The 21,581-nt window shown below is 32.7% G+C and overlaps 1 protein-coding gene across 6 annotated transcripts in view; it reads left to right on the top strand.

Annotated features, from left to right (window-relative positions):
• Window positions 1-21,581, top strand: part of C2CD5 (C2 calcium dependent domain containing 5) — a 95,191-nt gene that overhangs the window by 26,963 nt on the left and 46,647 nt on the right. For 3 of the 6 annotated variants that reach the window (XM_025402746.1, XM_025402747.1, XM_025402749.1), the window contains 3 exons: window positions 419-570; window positions 5,174-5,259; window positions 11,416-11,524. In XM_025402746.1, the coding sequence (XP_025258531.1) occupies window positions 419-570; window positions 5,174-5,259; window positions 11,416-11,524 (347 nt within the window). Of the gene's footprint in view, window positions 1-418; window positions 571-5,173; window positions 5,260-5,869; window positions 5,903-11,415; window positions 11,525-15,422; window positions 15,489-21,581 lie in introns of all 6 variants that reach the window. The other 3 variants (XM_025402744.1, XM_025402745.1, XM_025402748.1) reach the window with 3 other exon arrangements.

The raw sequence follows: 21,581 nt of genomic DNA, 5'->3' as shown, positions 1-21,581 counted from the left end.
AACATTTTTTATTTTGAGGATATCTGTGTGTGTGCAAATATAAAAACAATTATGAATATTTACACACACCGCTTGTAGTTACCATTTTTCTTTTGTAACTTACAGCATTATTTGAAAATATTTTGTCATATATTCTTTTTATTTCTCCTTTTGATATTTTTTATCCCCTTAGTCTGTCATTTCATGCTTTTTTGCTTTTTCACTTGGCTTATTAACTGTTTCAATGCAGATAATATTTATCTGGAGAGTGATGAATGGTTAAACAGCAATTGGTTGTCTTTGGCCTCATTCCCAGCTCCACACGTAAGAAATGACTGCTGGCCCTGCCCCAATTCTTTCCTGGTGTTTGGATCATGCTGCCACCCGTCAAGCCCTTTGGCACATGATTACTTAATATTTCTCCACCTTCTTCTGGCAGGATTCCCTTCAATGAAGATCCCAATCCCAATACTCACTCATCAGGACCCTCAACCCCTCTGAAAAACCAAACCTATTCCTTTTCACCTTCCAAGTCCTACAGTCGACAGTCCTCTTCTTCTGACACAGATTTGAGTTTGACACCCAAAACTGGTAAGGCGCTTCCACCCACCTTTTGTTTTTTCTTTTTTAAAAAATTTGTTTCTATTTCTTATTAGCTTTCCATCCAAATCTTTCCTCTTGTTTTTGGCACTTAAGTTAAAAAGAAAATGTGAATACTGACCATTTTCAGTTACTGCAATTAAAATATGAAAATTTTGTATAATTCAGAAATTATCTTGTCTACATTTCATTGATTTAATCATAGTGTAGATATCAAAGTCCACGATTTATTTTGGCATATAGACATTTTTCATTTTATGCTCAAATTAAGAGGAATAACATCTTAAAACATTTGACTAAAAAGTAACACTAGTAGATTGTAATTAGTTGCATACAAGCATTTTTGAATTTATTATTTCTGCCTATTAATGAATATAATTCTAAGATTTTATTATGAAAAAACTTTTAACCACTGAAATGGTTGTATTAGAGTACATCTATCTATTAACTGGATATTTAAAATGTTTGGTTTTACTAGTCTTTCTAGGTTAGAAAATAGCATTTTTACTTATTCTTAAATTTTTCTGTTTATTAAATTTATATCTTTTTCTTTTCTATTGTATTTTGATGAATGATTTCTGGGTTTTTATGAAAATGTTTTATGATAAAAAGTTGATGAAAAAATCAGATTAGTTCCTTATACCTTAGAATAGAATTAACTTATTTAAATCATTAAAGTATTATTGTTTAGAAAAATTTAAAATAAATTAAACTTAAAACTTAATGGTGTGAAATTTTTATAAATAGTATTTTTGTCTGACAGTTTTCCCATCAGATGATTAAAACAGTTATTTGTTATTTTTAATTAATATTTTTTAATAGCCCTATTTGTATGTTAGAAATTTATAAAACAATCCTAGATTTTGTGAAAACAAGGAAAAGAAGTCTAAATCCAAAGCAGTGCTACTTCTATGGAAAGATCATTTTTTAAAAAGGCTGTAGATTTAATTTCTGTTTTTATAAATGAAGTCATAAAATATAAAGATAAACACCTGTTTTCTTGAAGATAACAGCTTCATCTTTCTAGATAATTATGAATAATGTCTACACATAATGTAGTTATTTGATAGTAATATATGCTTTGGAATTTGGCACCTTACCAGGTTTATGCCATAAAAACTGAACCATCCAGACTGTAGTGAAAAAAAATTTTTTTTTTTTCAGATAAAGCGTAAAAGACTCTGGCCTTAAAATTCATGACAATCAAGACAAAGACTTACATTACTATTTGAGTAATAAGTTTAAAAAATATTTTTGAGACTGTGGTCCACTGACTGCATATTCCAAGCCTTTATTTATTTATTATTATTATTTTTTTTTATTTTTTTTTGCCATACCATAGATAAAATTTGGAAAGCATTTCCTTGGTCTTTCTGTTTCTTTTTTCTTTTTTTTTTTTTTTTTAAATTCACCAAAAAGGCCAAGCCTAAAGAAGATTGTCAAGTAATAATTATTAATGAACTTTTCATATTTTATCTTCTGGTTCCAAATTTTTAGTTTAAAAATTTTTATTTACAAATGGGGTGTTATTCCCATGTATTCCTATATTTATAAGCTGCCTCTAAATAGTTTTGTTTTTCCTAAAATTATTTATTACTTCAATAGCTTATTTATATAACATTAGCAATTTTCAGCCCCTTGGCCTTATATTGTGAGTCCCTGAATCTCTCTGAATTGTCCTGAGGAGCACTCCTATCTCATGGAGACTTCAAATGGAAAAATTGTGATTGTTATAAAAGTTCTAAAACTAAAATTTCAGCCTGTATTTCATGATTTTCTGCCTTCTAATTTACCTATATCAGAATCAGTGTCTTGAGAAATAATGGACAGACATAAGCTGATTATAATTTATTTGAGAATCCAAAAGTAGAATAAATGACATTTAGACAGAAATTTTTTTTTTTTTTTTCCTGTTTGTAGTTCAAGCTACATTATCTGTTTTTCTGGTAGGTCTCTTTTAAAAACTTTTATATTTATTTCTCTAGATACTAATTTTGACATTTACAAGGTTTTATTTTTATATTTTTTCCCCAGTATTTAATAGTGGAATTTTAGATTTACTAGTGTTAGAATATTGATTTGATACCTGATTTTAGCTAATATTTTTAGCCAGTCTTTTAACTATGTATAGTTTTTACAGAGGATATTTGACCCTTAGGGTACTCAAATCTCGGTAAATGCAAATAATACTATGATCAGAGTAAAGTATTAAACATTTTAGAGGAAAAAGAAAAGCATTAATATGTATCTCAAAACTGGACAGAAAGAAGTTAATATTAAAATTAATACTGACAACTGTTTACCTAATCCAGTACTGAGTATTTTTTATGGGTATTCAATTAAAGTGCCCATAAATGCTATCTAAAGTTAGTAACATTTGAAGTACTGCACCTTTATAACTTTAAATAAGTGTTTATATTTTAGGCAGCAAGTCTGGCTCTAAACATTTGAAAATGTGGTATATTTTAATCTTACAAATTCTTAAGCCAAAAAGGGCAGGCAAGTTAAGTATTTTGAAGACGTCAATTAAAAGTTATTAGAATCACATAAAATCCTAAGTTAGTGATTTAAAAAATTTTAGTGAATGTGAAGTTTGTAAAGGTTTTGTTAAGTTTTAGACTATGCCTTTTATTTACATTATGTGGGATAGATGGTCTTGCTAGTGACTTTTCATTTGCTTAGTGTAATTTGTCTGTACATTTTAAAGTTCATTTTTATTGTTATATTTTGCCTCATCATTGCTTTCCTTAGCCTGCATTTTTTGATCATCTTCTGAATCTGCATCTTTTCTCTGCTACTTTCCTCCACAGCACCTTACCCACAGGGACCTAGGATTTACCTGTGTCCCAGCTCCCCCTCTCTCTCTTGTGGTTCCCTTCATCTTAAAAAGTCCTGTCTCCTCCTCTCGGAATCTAGCCTTACCCCTCATCATTCTAGCCTTGTCAGCCCAGTTCTGAGGAAAAGTGTTTCTTTCAGTGAAGAGCTGTTCCTGGCTGCTTCTGGTAGGATCACATTATGTCAGCTTTTTAATCCCTTTATTTTTCATGCTGTAAAGAATTATTGGATATTTTATACAAGATGCCTTTCTATTATTTTTCTTACTGGTAGACAGTTAAATAATTGGAATTATAAGGATATAATTGAGGATTACTTGATGGCTAATCATGAATATTCTGCCAAATTATTTTATATATTAAAAGATTATATGTCTAAGGACATAGATCTGGGTATTTCTAATATTATTAGATTCTTATTACTACAGTTTCTGTTTTAGATGCTTTACTTTCTTTCTCTTCATACCAACTCCATTCACATTGGACCTGTATCATCATGTTGCTAAACCAGTTGGTTACATTAGTAAATTATTCTGTTTGAATCAGTTTAAGTCTCATTTTGGTGATATTCTTTCATTATCTTTTTTTTTTCTGTCTGTTGCATTAATTATTAAATTTTTCTGATATATTTTCTGATATTTCACTTATCACTACAAATTTTCATTTTATTTTCTGGCTTTTAATATGCTTCATATAAAGATCTTAGTTTCATTTCTATGTTTAGTATTGTATAGTCTCTAAAAATAATGTTCAGATTACTATAAGAAATTTTTTTTTTTTTTTTTTTTTTAAAGAACAGAATGGGACTATACATATGCTAACCTTTGTTTCCTTATCCAAGAACAGCTAAAAATGTAAAAGTTAGTTTCTTTTTAAGTCATTGTAGTAAATTTGGCTGTATGCATCTTCAGTTTTGAAAGGGATGGGATTAACTCTAGTCTGTAGAGCACTGGCTTCTTACCTGTCCCCTGCTTTCTGTGATTCTTTGACCATAGTTGATCTATTGGCATGGTCAGAACAATAAAATAAGGTAGGGAAATAAATTTAAAATGAAGCCATAAAAAATATATCTAAGAGCTTGGGAAAGGTACTTCTTTCATTCATAACTATGTACATTTGTGATGTGTCTATTACATGTCCGTGATTTTTTGTTTATTTAAAAAAAGTTTATGTTGATTTTTGTGAATGAGTATTGACAAGTATGAAATTAATACTGTTTTGTCATGATACGTTTAGAAATGGGAAGTTATAAGAAAATAGATTTGACTATATTTCAAAATCACCTAAATTTTATGTGTTTTAGAGAATTTTGGAATATTTTAAGTGAGCACAAGTAGTGCTTTTGTCTCTATATTTACATTTAATCAGACATATTATAGTTCTCATTTTTTAGTATTCCTAAATTGTTAGCATAGTAATTGTTATTATCTTGATTATTTTAATTAATTAAAAGACTCAGCTTTTAAAATGGAATATTATGGAAAGTTTCATCACCTTAACATAATTTTTCTTATAATTTTCAGAAAAAATTAAGTCCAAAACTAGCTGGGGTCCGTAGGGTTCTGACATCTTGCATCTAAAGAAAACTTTGTGAATAAAAGTAGAGTAAAATATGTGCTTTAGTTGTCATCCCCAGTGCTTTAAATGTTTCGATCATTTTATCACATTTCAACTCATGATGTTTATGAAGATGAATGCAATTAAACTTTGTTTCTATAGTTGTTTTTTTTGGTTGTTATTTATGTACTGATGTTCTGTAGGAATGGGAAGTGGTAGTGCTGGAAAAGAAGGGGGGCCCTTTAAAGCTCTTTTAAGACAACAGACTCAATCAGCTTTGGAACAAAGGGTAAGATTCACTTGATATTCTTTATTCTTACACTGTTAATATGACTTTGTTATCTTATGCTTCCATGTACTTACATGTTTTCATGAACTGTTTTAGTTACACATCTATAATATTGCAGTTTTGAAGTCCAAAATGGATTTAAGATGTCAAAGTAATTTGTTTATGGATAATTACCTTTGATTTGGAATAATTACATAATAATAATTTTTGTTTTGTCATTTAATCTTTTATCAGAAATAGTATTTTTGAGAATACCTATTGAATGCTAAAGTAATTTTCCATTACATTTATTATTGGAAAGGAGATGGTAAACATTTTTGCAGAAAAAAGTATTCCAGTAGCATTTTATTATATTAAAAATAATTCCTTAGTATATAAATATATTTGTTTGCTGAGATTACTTTTATCATTGGCCAATCTCTTAGGAATAAGAAATGTACAGATTCTGTATTTCTAAAGATTAATATAATGTGGTTATTCATTATAATGCATCTATTTTAGTTATTGTAAGTTTGATATTTAGCTATGTTTGTTGATTGGGAAAATAAGCAGTTACAGTTTTTGGATGATTTCTCTCTCTCTCTTTTTTTTAATAAACTTCATTGCTAAGGGAGGATCGCCTCATAGGTTCTGTAGAAGGCGGGTATGTTTCCGAAAAATGTGTGAGAGCCTATTTCTTGTATTGATAGCTTTTCTAGTTTTAATCTTGGTCATTTAAGTTTTATTTAAGCTTTTAGCAAATGTTGACAGCATTTGTCTTTTCATAATGCAAAGTTTTTTTTTCTTTTTAAATTTAATAGCACTGTGAGGCTCATGTTCTTTTTTCTACTAACTAATATGGTGCATGTTATATATGTCATGTCAATAATTTTAAGACATAGTTCTATAGCTTTCATTATGTCTGATTTGGAAGCTATAAGCATTCACAGAATTTTCTTTTACATGTTCTATATTACACTAGCATTTGGGGGAAAAAAGGTGAAAGAGTAAATACCTGTAAAAGGATACATTTCGTAAAACTAAACTATTTCTCCTCTAGAGGTTGGTACAATTTGTTTTCTAGACTTTTCCCTCCTTATGCTGACAGTATCTGTGTATGCACTGTTTATTTAGACAAGGCTGGAGAAAGCAGAGCTGAACTAAGCAATGATGAGGCTTTAGTTCATTTTTTGCTTCATGCTCTATCAAGCAGCAGTTACCTTCCAGCTACTCTTGCACCTTGCAGGCAAACCTACAACTGCCACCAAAAGGCCCACCTAAACATTCAAATCAACTATTAAAACCAAATGTAACAAAAGACTGAAAACATTGAAGAGGGTCAGAGTGAAGGTGTGTGTGTGCATTCACTTACCATTTTTTTTGGCCAGAATGATCTTATCTTTTTCCCTGTTCCATTATTATGTTCTCTACAGAGTTTTTCACAATAGGAATATGCTTGCTTATAATCAAATTACCATTCTGGAATTCACAGTAACAGAAAAATGTGGGTTCCCTTGAAATTCTATATAATAAGATTTTACTTGTATGTTGTGCCTGTGACTTTACTGTCTGTACCAAGAATCTTTAAAAACCATCTCACTTAAAGGGAAAACAATATTAAGCAATGAAAACCATTTTGAATTTAGTTTGGATAAAATTTGTGTTTTCAAATATGCATTTAAACATTCTTAAAATTTTGGACACATTTATTCATTGGACATAGATTACTAAAAAATCTTCATGGAATTAACAGCAAAGGTGTAGAGAACTATAGTTTCATTTACAACTTTGTCAGTCCTGAGTTGGCAGTACATCTACATCGTCTAAACTCGAAGTAGCAGTTACTCAGGTTTATGAAACTACTTCTCTACCTTGTGTACAAAGTAAGCAGCAAAAGCATTATCATCTTTGGCTTTCCTATTCACTTGTGACTGCCATTAGTATGGCTTTTGTTTTGGGAAAAACAAGAAGTATGAAGAATTCTCCCCATATGTGTTCAGATATGACTTAATTCTGCTAACCTGAACACTAGATTATGTCACTGACATGATCTACTTATATGATGTTTCATATTCATTTCTATCTCTTGGTAAACAACCCTTAATAAATTATATGACTTTTTTTTTTTTTCTTGAGGAAAGAGAAACTTTATTTGCCCAATCTCTTTTACAGATTATTCAAGTAGTAGTTATCAAAATTAAAAGTGTTATTCTTTACTTTCACAGAAGCATTGCTGGGTTTTTGGTAGATGAGAAATAGAGATAAAAGTTTTGTTTAGATTTAACTTCCACCTATGAATTTTTTGATTTAAAGTAAATAGATATTTAATTAATTAATTAGGAGAGAGACTCTCTCTATGATGCCCAGGCTGGTTTCGAACTTATGGGCTCAAGTGATCCTCCCATCTCAGCCTCTTAAAGTGCTAGGATTAGAGGCATGAGCCACTGTGCTCAGCCAGATGTTTTTCAATAAGACTTTTATTTTACCTGTGAGAAAATATGGAAGTACTTTTTTAGTTCCTTCAGTCAAGAAACCTAGTTAACTTAGTTTAACCTAGGATTTCCCAAGTACATTTTATTAGAACTTTCCTTTTAAAATACCTGTTAGTGAGGAATGCATTTTGAGAAACATTGATATAAGGTAAACTCTTGAAGAATTTTGATCTTTTTAGAAGTGAGAGTAAAATTGTACAATAAATCATGGTAGAAATCTGTTATTGATTTTATATCTAGAAAGTTTAGTCTTTTGCAATAATAAAAAGAGTATTTGATTTAAAGAATAAACTATTTAAATATCTCCTAAGAAAAATCCTATTTAAATCTCTTTTTAAAAGAATACTCCCATTGCGCTCTCATGATTTTTCAACTAACCTGTCTTTGAGCACACACTATTAAATATGTTTATGCTGCCTGCCCTTGGCTTATGTCAGATCATCAGCATGTAACTTTATCTAGGTACCACAGGGAAAGCTACTTTAAATATGAAGACTTTCTGGAGAAAATTTCTTCTGCAGTTCCTGAAATTCACATCTAGGCGTTGAAAGCAGGATGTGCTTGGGCTGATCTTAAGGAAGCTATTCTTTTTTTTTTTTTTTTTTAATTGAGACGAAATTTTGCTCTTCTTGCCCAGGCTGGATGGCAATGGCGTGATCTTGGCTCACTGCAACCTCTGCCTCCAGGATTCAAGCAATTCTCCTGCTTCAGCCTCTCGAGTAGCTGGGATTACAGGCATCTGCCACCATGCCTGGCTAATTTTTGTATTTTTAGTAGAGACAGGGTTTCACTATGTTGACCAGGCTGTTCTGGAACTCCTGACCTCAGGTGATCCACCCACCTCAGCCTCCCAAAGTGCTGGGATTACAGGCATGAGCCACTGTGCCCAGCGAAAACTATTCTTTTAAACAGAAGAAAAATCTATAAATTCATCAGGTGTAATAAAATCAAATCCTTAACTCTAAATGACAGTGAAACCAGATGATAAAGTTTGTTGCTCACAAAGAATCTAGGAATACAAGGCCCTCTTGAGTTCAGTTTTTCATATAAAAAATGGAGATAATAGTACTTCCCTCATATGGGAAAGGTTATAAAGCACAGACTACAGGGCCTGGCACATGGAAGTACTTGACAGTAGTTGCTAGTTATGGTGGTGATGATAGGTACTTAACAATCTGCTATAGATTTCAGCAGTAGCTCTTCTAATAAGAATTGTATGAAGACAGAGTTTTGGTTAAATAACAATGAGATTTTTTATTTATTATAGGTTTAATTTTGTGTTTTAGAATGAATTGGTGTGCCGAGTAAGTGAATTGGGGACATGTAAGGTGGAGAGTGAGTCGTGGCCTCTTTGGGCAGCCATTGCCCTGTGTGTTTCTTTCTGACCAGCTCCACTACAATGCTTCCCCTCATTTCTTTACCCCAAACAAAGAACTTTGGGGAGAAGGGTAAAGAACCCTGAATTGAAAAGTCATTTAGGTTCATTTATTCATACTTATATAAAATCTTATATGAAAATGTTTTCTAATATATACTGTACCTATTTAATTTCTTTAGAAGGGAAAAGGAAGTACTGTCTTCCATTTAGCTTACAAAAATGTTACTTTCAGTATCTCTTGTCTAGATATTTGAAAGATTTAAGTAGAAAGATTACATATAAAGTGATTTTTTATTCTGTGAGACCACCACATGCCTCAGATATTTTGAGGAAGTATTAAAATTTAAGTGATCCTAACACTGAACCTAACTACATTATTAATAATATAAGCTTACCTATACATTTCTCATTTAAAACTCACATTTATAAAATTCAAATGGACTTGCTCAGTGACTACCAAACTGTTTTCCCAACTTCTTTCTTAACACTTATATTATTGTGTAATTACCCCTGTGTGTGCTGTGCCTAACAATAAATCCATTCAAATATTTTTATGACTCAAAACTTCATTTACATTCAAATTTCTTAACAATAAATATGAATTCATTATGAGGTAATCTTCTAGTTTGCACAGTTTTTATTAGATTTCCAGGAAGAAAACTTGGAGGACAGAAAAAGAAGTTTAAATGGAAATAAGGATGCATTTTGACTAAACATATTATAATACATTTATTATAAGTGACGTACTCTCCTTCCATCCTCTTCCTTATCTTCCCTCTACCTGTCTGCTGGGCCAAACCTAACCACTTCCACAGAGTAGTTTTTTTACTCTTTTCTTACGTAGCCTAGATTTTTCTTTCTCTTGTTTAAAGATTACTTCTAAATTTGAACTGAATTTATTTCTAAATATGTGTGTGTGTGTACACATGTTTTTTTATACTCAACCTTCATGGGTTACTGAGTTGCGCAGGACTGATTGCTTTTGTGCTAAATGATTCCAAGTTGCTGTGCTTTGTGATCATGCTTTTGTGAGTTTTTATTTTCCATGCCTGAAGCAGCCAGTGAATAATTCTTGCTGCTTTTAATGTGCCTGCTTCTGGTGGTATTCTGTATCTCTTTACCAACTTTTATTTGTTGCATTTAATCTGCGGTGGTCTTGAAAATAAGATCATGATAAATTTTAGAATTGTTTGTTCTTAAGATAAAAATTTATAACTACTATAATATAGTATGAATATGATCTGTGGGAGTCTCCTATGAATAAAGTATATGAGCTTTAGTGCTTGAGACCGTAACAGTTCTTTTGACTGTTGAGAGCCCCGTTTTGCTTATTTTTCTCAATTATGCTCAATTATGTTCTAAATAGCTGAGGCTACTAGTAAGTGATTCCAGTTAAGTGAGCTACATTAATCTTGCAGCCAGACAGGTCAAACATCAAGTTATCCTTACTTGCATCCAATTTGTATAATGTGAGGGGCCTCCATGTTTCCACAGGAGCTCTGTTTTCTTATTGGGTGCTATTTCAATGAATTTCCTTTCTCGGCTTTTTCATTTCTCTTTCTTGTGTTTCTCTTTGTCTCTAAGTTGATGAATTTTATGTCTTTAAGAGAGAAGGAGAGAATAAAGCGTGCAAGAACTTGTGGAGTTTTATTGCCTTCCTGTTATCTATGTACCTGTCACCTTTCCTTAATGTACCTTTATGCACTTGTATTTGTTCCTGCCACATTGGTGTTGATAGAGTAACCTCAGGCAATGATTCTTTAACCACCTCAACTTGATATTTGCCCCTATCCTCTTTCTCTTAACCCACACTGCTTAGCCTCTCACTTACCCTCCCTTGGTCCCACTTTCATTTAGATCTCTTGGCCCCAGGTTTTTAGAGTCTTTACCGGTGTCTTATACTGGGTGTTCATGTGAAGGGGGTGTCTATACCACTGAGAAATAGATAATGGGGTAGAGTGATAGGGCAGTTCCCTCATCTCATTGAGAAGTTCCATCAGAGTTGGAGATTCAGAGGAAGGAAGAGTATGTTTTAAATATCTTAAATTGAAAGAACACTTTTTTTTTCCTCATTGAGAACTGACGAAATGGGTCTTTGGATTCTGTATAACATTGTATATATGGGGAAATGGATTTGAAACTCTAAACATTTAATAAAATTTTTAATTACAAGGCATGTGTAATGTAGAATGGGTGGCCTTTTATTTCAAGGGATGTAATACATTTGCTTATGACAAGCTTTTTAATCAGCAAATTTTTTACACTTTACACACGGTAAGTTTATTTTTTCCCTATTCTTTCCACTAGGAATTTCCATTTTTTACCTTGACGGCATTTCCTCCTGGATTCCTTGTACACGTTGGGGGTGTAGTTAGTGCACGTTCTGTGAAGCTTTTGGATCGCATCCACAATCCTGGTATGTTTTTAAAAAGTTTCAATGTTTCCTTTAAATTGTGGTTATTAAAATTGATTTTCATGATTTTTTAAAGCCAAATCTATCTGAAAAGAGAAATGAAAAGAAAGTATAAACTAGCATGTTACTTTAATATATTTGTAGTAATCTTAATTATAAATAAACTAAGTGTATTTTAGTTACTTTTCTGTAAAAAACAAATCTTAATTTATTTTTGGTCACAATATCACTTTAAGGAAATCCTTAAATAACTTTTCTTTGACCCAGGGGAGATAAACATTTTTATAAATTGACCATTATGGCCATTAGTTTAAGATGTTAGTTCTTTTCATTAGCAGTAGCTCTTTATAGATTGCTTATTTTCATTTTTCTTAAAACAGATATTTTAAAAATGTAATGGTAAAGCTGGGCACAGTAACATGTGGCTGTAGTCCCAGCTACTCAGGAGGCCGAGGCAAGGAGGATCGCTTGAGCCCAGGGCAACATAGCCAGACCCGGGCAACAGCCTGGGCAACACAACAAGACCTGTGTAAGCACTGTGGGTGTCATAGGAACAGATAAGTAGCAGAGGGAACCAGATGAGTCCATGGGTCAGAGACCCTCTTCCTGAGCAGGCGACTGGAGCTATCATTTCTTAGAGCTCATTATGTAACTTGAACACACTGGGACTGTCTTTGACCATGGCCACCTGTCCCCTCCAGCCTGCCCAGGCAGCATTTAGGAGACACAGAACCCAGATCCCAGCACTGTGCTGGGATTCCACTCTGTCATTGGTGGTGGAATCCAGCATGGGCAACAAAGTAATTGTAGACTTTGTCTAGAGTAGCTAAGAATTGAAAAACAGACAGACAAACTAACATCTGGTCCCTCAGTTTCTTTTATGTAGCTATTTGTTCTGTTTAAGCAAACGAGTAAGAATAGTAGGTTATTTCTTTAAAACATAGGAACATAATTAAAAGCAAGTAGGCATCAAAGTCCTACGGGATTCAGGCCCTTGGATCAGAAATACTCTGGTGATTTTTCTGTGTCTAAAATAAGCATGATAAATAGTGGAAACTTTCCATATGGAATGTGTTCTTGTATCTCTCATTGACTAGATGCTCAATCAACATACATTAAACCTGAAGTTATATTAGTATTCTTATTTGGCATATAGACGTATATATTTTTGAAAATTTTAAATTGTCACATCCAGTGACCTCTTTGTGAGGCTTGTATTGACAGCTATAAAAAGAAGGGTGGCCGGGCACGGTGGCTCACGCCTGTAAAATACTAAAAATACAAAAATTGGCTGAGCATGGTGGCAGGCGCCTGTAATCCCAGCTACTCAGGAAGCTGAGGCAGAGAATTGCTTGAACCCGGGAGGTGGAGGTTGCAGTGAGCCAAGATCGCGCCATTGCCCTCCAGCCTGGGCGACAAGAGCAAAGCTCTGTCTCAAAAAAAAAAAAAGAAAAGAAAAAAAGAAGAGTAAAAGGCTTTGAAGTTATTGGACCAAAACATTGTAAATAATGACTATTTTTGAGGATACAGAGCATTACTATTTTAAAAATTGTTTTAAAAGTTTATGCCCTGTAGTTTGATGTCATTTGAGTTTATTTCAGAGAAGACTAGAATTCTCTGGACCTTGAATGAGATTTCAGAAAAACAGTGCAAGTCAGGATCATTTAACTCTAAAACTGGGCAAATACATCTTTTAAGCACTGGTTTTCTCTTTTTTTTCCCTTCTTTAGTTTTTTTTCCCCCCTGTTTCTTATTTTTGTGGTCAATATAAAATGTTTTCTCCATTGTGGTATTTGTGTACAGTACTTAAAGAAAAATTCAGACTGATGCCAGTTTAATGTATTGGGATCTTGAAGACTATGCCAAATTCTACATCTTTGTGTTAAGGAACTTGAATTATTTGGAAAATGCAAGGAAGTACCGAGTTAACATACCTGACATCAACCTTGTGACCCAAGGCCAGTTACCTGTGTTTCTATGGACCATTGACTCAAATATTTTAATAGATGGCACCCACTGATCTAATAGTTCGAAACATGGTTTCAGGAATATATTTAATTACTGGATATCTTCTGCTTACTGAAAAACATTTTGGGCTGGATGCAGTGGCTCACGCCTGTAATCCCAACACTTTGGGAAGCCACTTTGAGGCAGGTGGATCACTTGAGGTCAGGAGTTTTGAGACCAGCCTGACCAACAAGGTGAAACCCTGTCTCTACTAAAAATACAAAAATTAGCCAGGCCTGGTGGCAGGTGCCTGTAGTCCCAGCTACTCGGGAGTCTGAGACAGGAGAATTGCTTGAAACCGGTAGGTGGAGGTTGCAGTGAGCTGAGATCGTGCCACTGCACTCCAGCCTGGGCGACAGAATGAGACTCTGTCTCAAAAAAAAAAAAAAAAAGAAAAAGAAAAACATTTTGATTTTATTTTCTTGCTTCCATGTACTCTGAGTAAGCTATAGAGTCTGGGAGAACAAGTGAAGTTTACTTAAATAAGTTTAAGTAGAGAGCTGTATTTAAAGTGTCACTACTTAAAAAAAAAAAAAAAACTAACTGCATTTTGGGATTTATTTTACCTGCCAGTTCATGCTAACTGTGCAAGAAATGTAAGAATCCAGGCCCAGGGAAGAAAAGAGTCATTCTTATTACAGAATGTCTTTTGGGTATTGTAACTACCAGCTCACCCATTCTCTGCCTTTCCTCCCAGTTTAGAGTATTTTTTCAGCTCACATGTAGAAATTCTCAGTTATTAATGGATTATTTCCCAAAAGGTCATGGACATATACATATAAGTGCTTTCAAATGGTGTATGAGTTACATTTTCATTTTGGTTTATTTTTAGTTAAATACATGTGATTATTCTAATGGTTCCAATATTATATTATTTTGATTTAAAGTATCACATTCTGACTGGGCACGGTCACTTACACCTGTAATCCCAGCATTTTGGGAGGCCAAGGCGGGCAGATCGCTTGAGCTCGGGAATTTTAGACCAGCCTGGGCAGCATGGTGAAACCCTCTCTCTACCAAAAATACAAAAATTATCTGGGCGTGGTAGCACACGTCTGTGGTCCTAAATACTTGGGAGGCTGAGGCAGCAGGATCACTTGAACCCTAGAGATGGAGGTTGCAGTAAGCCGAGATCATGCCACTGCACTCCAGCGTAGGTGACAGAGGGAGACTCCATCTCAAAAAATAAAATGTCACATTCTTTGGATTGTTTTATGTATTATTATACACTAAAAAGGAACATTTTCTTAAGAACATTTACTAATCTCCAGACCTTTTAAGTAATTATTTATGAAGAAATTTTAATATATTGAAGAAAAGCTGAATGTTGAAACAAAACAAAACTCTAGATTAACATCTACCATAATGATGATGTTTTAATTTTGTGACAGTTACTCTGCTGAGAGAAACTTACAATGGATTGAGATGCATGTGCTAATGTTAAAAATGCTGTGTTTGCATTCTCAAATGAATTTTGCAGCTATTTTTTGACTAGTGAATATGGGAAATTTTTGTTTCATTCTCACTATAGAAGGGAAAAAATCTTATTTTAAAACCACTACCACCTGCTAACTATGGATTTTTATTTTGGAGGCTTTTTTAAAGAACATCCTCCTTTGGTAAATTTTGAGCAAACAGGTGACTGCAACAAGGGAAAGAATGGGGTGGTTTTAAAAATCAAGGTAATTCAATAATTAGATTAGTTAATGTTAGATTACTATAGCATGCTCCTTTCCCCTTTTCTATTTCTAGTTCTTATTAACTCTGCTGTCTGTGTCTTTCCAGTTCCTGTCGAGTGGTGTTGTCAATTGCGTTCTTGTTTGTAGTGTTTTTTGTTTTATTCCTACTATTCTGCACCTAAAACTGATCTACTAATTTGCTGTTTTGAACTCAGCCTTTGTCGGAATTATGGGTAACACAAGATCTTACAAACTGCTAGACTGGAATAGTTTCAATTCAGGTATTTTAATGGTCATTCAGTACTACATATGCTGACAAAAATTATGGCAGCTCAGTGAAGTTTTTAGAAATGTTCTAGATGAAGTAAGTTTAAGGTCAATTCAGTTATACAGATATATTCTGTGCTACGTATGTAATAACTCTTGTAATTTCAGTGGAAATGCAAATATAAAAATGTGTTAACTAAAATGAATTAATGAAAGCCATAGAAATACTATAAATTATCAATGACTTTTCTTAGGTAATTAACTTCAGAATGATGATTTAAAATTATATTTATTACGTTTTGGATGGTTTTCTATATCAGGTAAATGATGTAGGCTTTAGCTTTAAGATTAAGCAAGTGTTTGTTAAATATAAGTATTTAATGTTTCATAAATTAAAAATAAAGTATATTTAAATGCACATTTAGATTTGAATAGAATATATTTAGTGTTCTGTAGGATACTGTAAAAGTGTAACTGTTAGCATTTTTATTTATAATTCTAGAAGTGTTCCAAAATAGATAACTAAGAACAGACTTGGGGGATTAACAGCTTTCTTAAACTTTCCTCCTTCCCTTTCCACATGTGAATATAATTTTTAAAAAGTAATTTTACATATGAATGTAGTTTGTAGCTTTTAAATAAACCAGACTAAGATAGCAAGTTTTACAGCTGATGATGTGTTTTAGAGTTAAAAGCAATTTTTCTTTTTGATAAAAACATAATAATGTACATTTCTAATTGTTTATATTATATTTTTTAGAATGAAATAATACAACCATTTTGATTCAGTCAGAAGCTGGTATGTTGCCTAAAGAAACTTTTCAGTTATTTGTCTCAGAAAGTATATCTTACAGATAAGCAAAGCACCAAGGGGCTCAGAATTTTAGATAATATCTCAGAATCTTTTCTATATTGTAAACTTTTTTTGTTCTTAGGAGTTCAAGATATAAGTTTTGATGTAAGTAATGCATGTTTGACTATGAAGTAAATCATATTCATCATGTAGATTTACCTAAATTCAGTCTGGTAAACCATATGATAAGTCCAACATTTACAGATGCAGATTGATATCAATCGATAATCCGTAGGGAAATTTCCTATCCAAGTTTTTACCAGCATGCTGTCACTGATTAGAATTAAAATGATCATTTGTTAGTGTAATATTTTATAATTGGTTTTTAGTGAGAAATTGAAAAATACCTTGCTAGGTTAATTTCTTAAAAATAAGAACTTTTAAAACATAGGCAGATTAGTATAGTGGAAAGATATATAGAAAAAGGACATTGAGAGCATATTCATCATTAATAATGTAGGGAACTGAAATCTTGTCAGGGCAAAGATGTTTAGAATGAGATGTGTATTGGTCAAATCATAGAACAATCTTGGAAATGGAAATGGCAATAATTAAATCTTATAGACATAGTCAGGACATTGTCCCACAAAAGCAGAATTATGGTTTGGCAAAGAGAAACATGGTTGAGGAAGCAGTATATCTTGCCATCACTTCAAAATAATGTCAGGTAGAAAGTATATGAAGAAAAAAGGTGGATATAAGTTATAGAATGTTAAAAGAACATAAATGATGACACCTCGTAGTATGCTTCTGATTAATTAGAATCTTTCTGGTAAGACCTAGTATATATTCAGAAACAACTGATTTTCATACTCGTTTAGGAAAAATAACTTGATAATTCTGAAGAAAAATTTGATATAGGTAAATATATGCAAATCATTTATGTATTCTTCTCTGTAATTTGAGAATATTTAGCCATTGCTCTCTTATGTAGAAAATCAAGAACTAACCGTGGTAGGAAAAGAATTGTTGATACCATTTTTATTAGGGCTAGAATTGCTCATTCACACTGTATTTCCTGGCTTCTTTGTACCATGTATTACATGAAGCATCATCATTTTAATAACAGCCTTCCAAGAGAAAATATACACCACCATATTAAATATAATTAATTATTAGACATTCTTATTTCAGAAACATTAAAATATGGAAAGATACAGGAAGATTATTATACAGTAATGTTGTATAAAATATGACAGGTCATGCAAGCTTAGATCAGAATTTATTTTGTGCCATGCAATTTGCTAGGTGTTAGGGTGGAAAGATTGCCAGTCCCTCTGCCTTCATGAAGCTCATATTCTTGGAGGATAGAAAAACATTAAATAATTTACTGTGTAGTATGGTGTGATACAATATAAAGGTTAAAGAAGAAGGCTTGATTAACTCTGTATGAGGGAAACTTACAGAAGTTGTAATTCTTGAGCTCAGATTTGAAGGATAGGTGGAAGAATCACATAGATTTATATTTCGGTACCCATGTTTATATATACTTTGAGTGTGGTTCTGAAACTTCTAGCATTTGCAAAACAATGTCCTAGCCAGCACTCATTTGATGATGTTTACATAGTTAGTTCATGCTTACTAGGTTGCTTACCACGGAGTACAAAATATCTTGGTTAGTTTAGCTTTTTTTTTTCTGTCTCCTTTTCTCCTGCTTTGCTACCATAGTTTGTGTTAACTACAGTGTTAGATTTTTTTTTTTTTTTTTTTTGGAGATGAAGTCTTGCTCTATTGCCTGGAGTTCAGTGGCGTGATCTCAGCTCACTGCAACCTCCGCCTCCCAAGTTCAAGTGATTTTCGTGCCTCAGCCTCCCAAGTAGCTGGAATTACAGGTGTGTGCCACCATGCCCAGCTAATTATTTTTTGGTAGACACGGGGTTTCACCATGTTGGCCAGGCTGATCTCGAACTTCTGACCTCAAGTGATCTGTCTGCCTCAGCCTCCCAGTGTGGGGATTACAGGCATGAGCCACCACACCCAGCCCTAGAAATGTTTTTATAGAGCAGAAAGAAGGGAACTCAATATTAGAATTTATTTTTAAAATGTTACCTTTACTTATCATGCTGCTTATGTTTCTGGCTTGGTAACAGACTTTGAGAAAGGCCAGGCAGGTGAGTGTTGCTGCTAGGAAGCAGAATGCAGCATTTACATTACAGATCTTATGTGTGACATTCTAGGATTGGAAGTGTGTAAGAATAAGGGTAGCCTATGCTCACATTTGCATTCGATCATTGACTATAGGGTGGAGAATGGGCTTAAAGGCAATAAGACTATAGACAGGGAGACCAATTAGTAGACTGTGTGGTAACCTTGGCTAAATAGGTAACCTAGGTTTTGGTGGTGATAGGAGAGCTACGTTGATCAGTAACTTATTATGTGCCACGTAATAAGTGTTACAAAACACTTTTAAGTGTTTTGTAATAGTAGGCCATTTAATCTTCAAAACAGATCTCTGAGGTCGGCACTAATCCTGTTTTGTAGGTGAGCAAAGTGAAATAGTAGTTTTCCAAAGGTGAATAGTTAGAAAGTGGTTGAGTCACAGTTTGTACTTGCGTACTCTGGCTTCAGAACCTATACTCTTAACTATAGATTAATGAGATATTTTGAGTATAATAATAGCAGGACCTAGTAACTAGTGAAGTATGGCAAATGAAGCAGGCTCTTGTCTGCTTTCAATACAAGAGAAAGAAAGGGGAATTATCCCACATAACTACAGCTCTATAATTATACATAGCAATTGGGTGCTACCCTTTGGAAACTCAAGTTTATTTGAGCGTTGAGATGGGAAAATGTTTACAGAGCAAGTTTTAATAGTCCTAACTCAGTTTTCAAATGAGTATGATCTTTTATTTTTTTCCGTTGAGTTACCACTAGAAGTATTTTTGAGTAGCTAACATACATAATTTTTAAATCAGTGATAATCTTGATAGTTGTGGATAATTTGCTATTTTTTCCTCTGTGGAGATTGCATGTGAGCTTAGATTTTTTTTTTTAAGAAGTGTCAAGAAGTAGTAAAGTAGTTATATAGTGTGGTGTCAAAATGTAATTATATATTAGTTGGAGATAGTTTCCAGATGTAGACAAAATTTGTGAGTTGATAATTTTAAGTCCTGAGTTAGTAAAACAAGTTGTTTAACACTAGATAGCCTTTTGTTTGTTTTTGAGAATATTTTTAAAAGGGTTTTAAACAGATTTTATTTTAGACAGATTATAGATCTTAGGACATATTATACTTAAGTTTTTCTCATTCATAAACTTCTACTAGTGATAAGGCAAGCTTTGGATTAATGGTTCAAAATTAGTACATATTAGTCTTTTTTGTTAGCCATCAGAATTATAGTTGTTTAGAAAATTTATTTTAGGAGCAAAAGTGAGTAGTTATGTCCTATAAAAATAAGTATGATAATTACTTTACAAAATATTTAATGGTAACAAAGGGTGAGTCAGCTGATTATATAAGGATATATTTACAGAATGTAGATATCAATCTGCTCATCTGAATGAATTTTTTTTTTTAAGTTTCAATTCAGTTAAGTTTTTCTTCGGTGGATGTTTGTGGAGTGCCTACCATGTGTTGAACACTGTGTTGGGTACTGGGAACAAAATTGGTAAGCCAGGCAGGCATCCTGTCCACACCCAGTCTAGGGTAATTCTTACACTATTTGGTGTGTGCATATGTGTGTATTGGTTAAAGGAGATAGGTGGTAGGCTGTCTTGGAATTTTAATTCTACTGATAATCTCAGCAATTATCATTTTCTCTGAGAGATACTTATAAGCAGATGTACAAAGTATACCTAAAGTAGTTATACAGCTTTTGGTTTTCAGTATTTTAATAAGGTTTTCAGGAAGTAGATAAATAAGTTCAAGATGCAAGATGGCATAAATACAGTATGTGTGACGTGAGCTTTTCTATATTACCAGTAACTTTAGAATAATGAAAATCCAGTTACATTGTGTGTGTGTGTGTGTGTGTGTGCATGCGTGTGTGTAGTGAAATTTCACAATTATGGAGTAGACTACACATTTGACTTTCTAAATTTACAGATAGTAAAGACTCCAGTTTGGTCCAACATGGATTATATCTTAGTTTCCTCCTAACATCCCAAGTGACTACATCTTGATGTTTGCTCTGTATTTGCATATGACTTCCTCTATAATGAGAATCTTCTTCCTAGTCTACTGATCCCCACCCAGTTTGAGGTTATATACTCCTTTGAACCTGAACTCTCTAATTTCTTTTTCATTAGGGGAAATTTATCTTCTTCAAGAGGTTAGCAGTTGGAATGTTACTTTCAGGTATTTGGGAATACAGCTTTTTATACTGTCCGTTAACATGATAGATTATCATTGTGTTAACCTTTATTTGATCCAACCTAACATTTTATCTCCTTTTGTTGATTTATAAATTAGATTGAATAACTGTCCATTTTTAAAATAATTTTTTATCGATACATAATATTTGTTTTATTTATGGGGTACATGTTTTATTTTGTTACATGCATAGAATAAGTAATGATCAAATCAGGGTATGTGGAGTATCCATCACCTTGAGTATTTATCATTTCTAAGTGTTGGGAACATTTCAAGTTCTTTCTTATAGCTGTTTTGAAATGTACAGTACAGTGTTGTTAACTATAGTGAATCTGCTTTAAAACATTAGAATAGTTTCTTTTTTCTTTTAACCATATTAAAAGAATCTGCAAGGCAGAGTTATTCTCTTCCAGAGCTATATAAAAATGGACTGAACTTAACATTTCAGGTAGTTGGTGTTTCTTAGTTGCCAATTGTGTGATTGCCTAAAATCTCAAAGAGGTTGAGTTTAATAAGGGCATATCATGTTGAGTTGTTCACATTGTTATTTTCTGAGATATAAACTGCCGTTTTAGAATTTTACCAGTTTCACCTGTACTTCAGAAACAAAGTGTTAAAAAGATGGCAAGATATCGAGCTGTGGCCATGCTCTAGGAATGTAACATAGTAAAAATGAATGAATTCTGATATCAACCTAAGTGTGCTGACATTACCCCTAAAAGAGACATCAGTGAGGATTGATTTAGGGCTCAGTTCATGCCTGCAATTAAAAGGATATATTAAAAGATTTGTTATATTATCTATAAAGAGTTTTGACCCATAGAAGAAAAACATAAAATAGTATAAAATATAATTTGTATATTAAACTTATATGTATAAAATATATAATTTGAGTATAAAAATATGTTAAAAATATTAATTTGTATATAATTAAATTTTAAA

Source organism: Theropithecus gelada, chromosome 11 (assembly GCF_003255815.1).
Source record: "Theropithecus gelada isolate Dixy chromosome 11, Tgel_1.0, whole genome shotgun sequence".
Lineage (NCBI taxonomy): Eukaryota > Metazoa > Chordata > Mammalia > Primates > Cercopithecidae > Theropithecus > Theropithecus gelada.
This window is presented reverse-complemented; position numbering and strand designations above follow the sequence as displayed.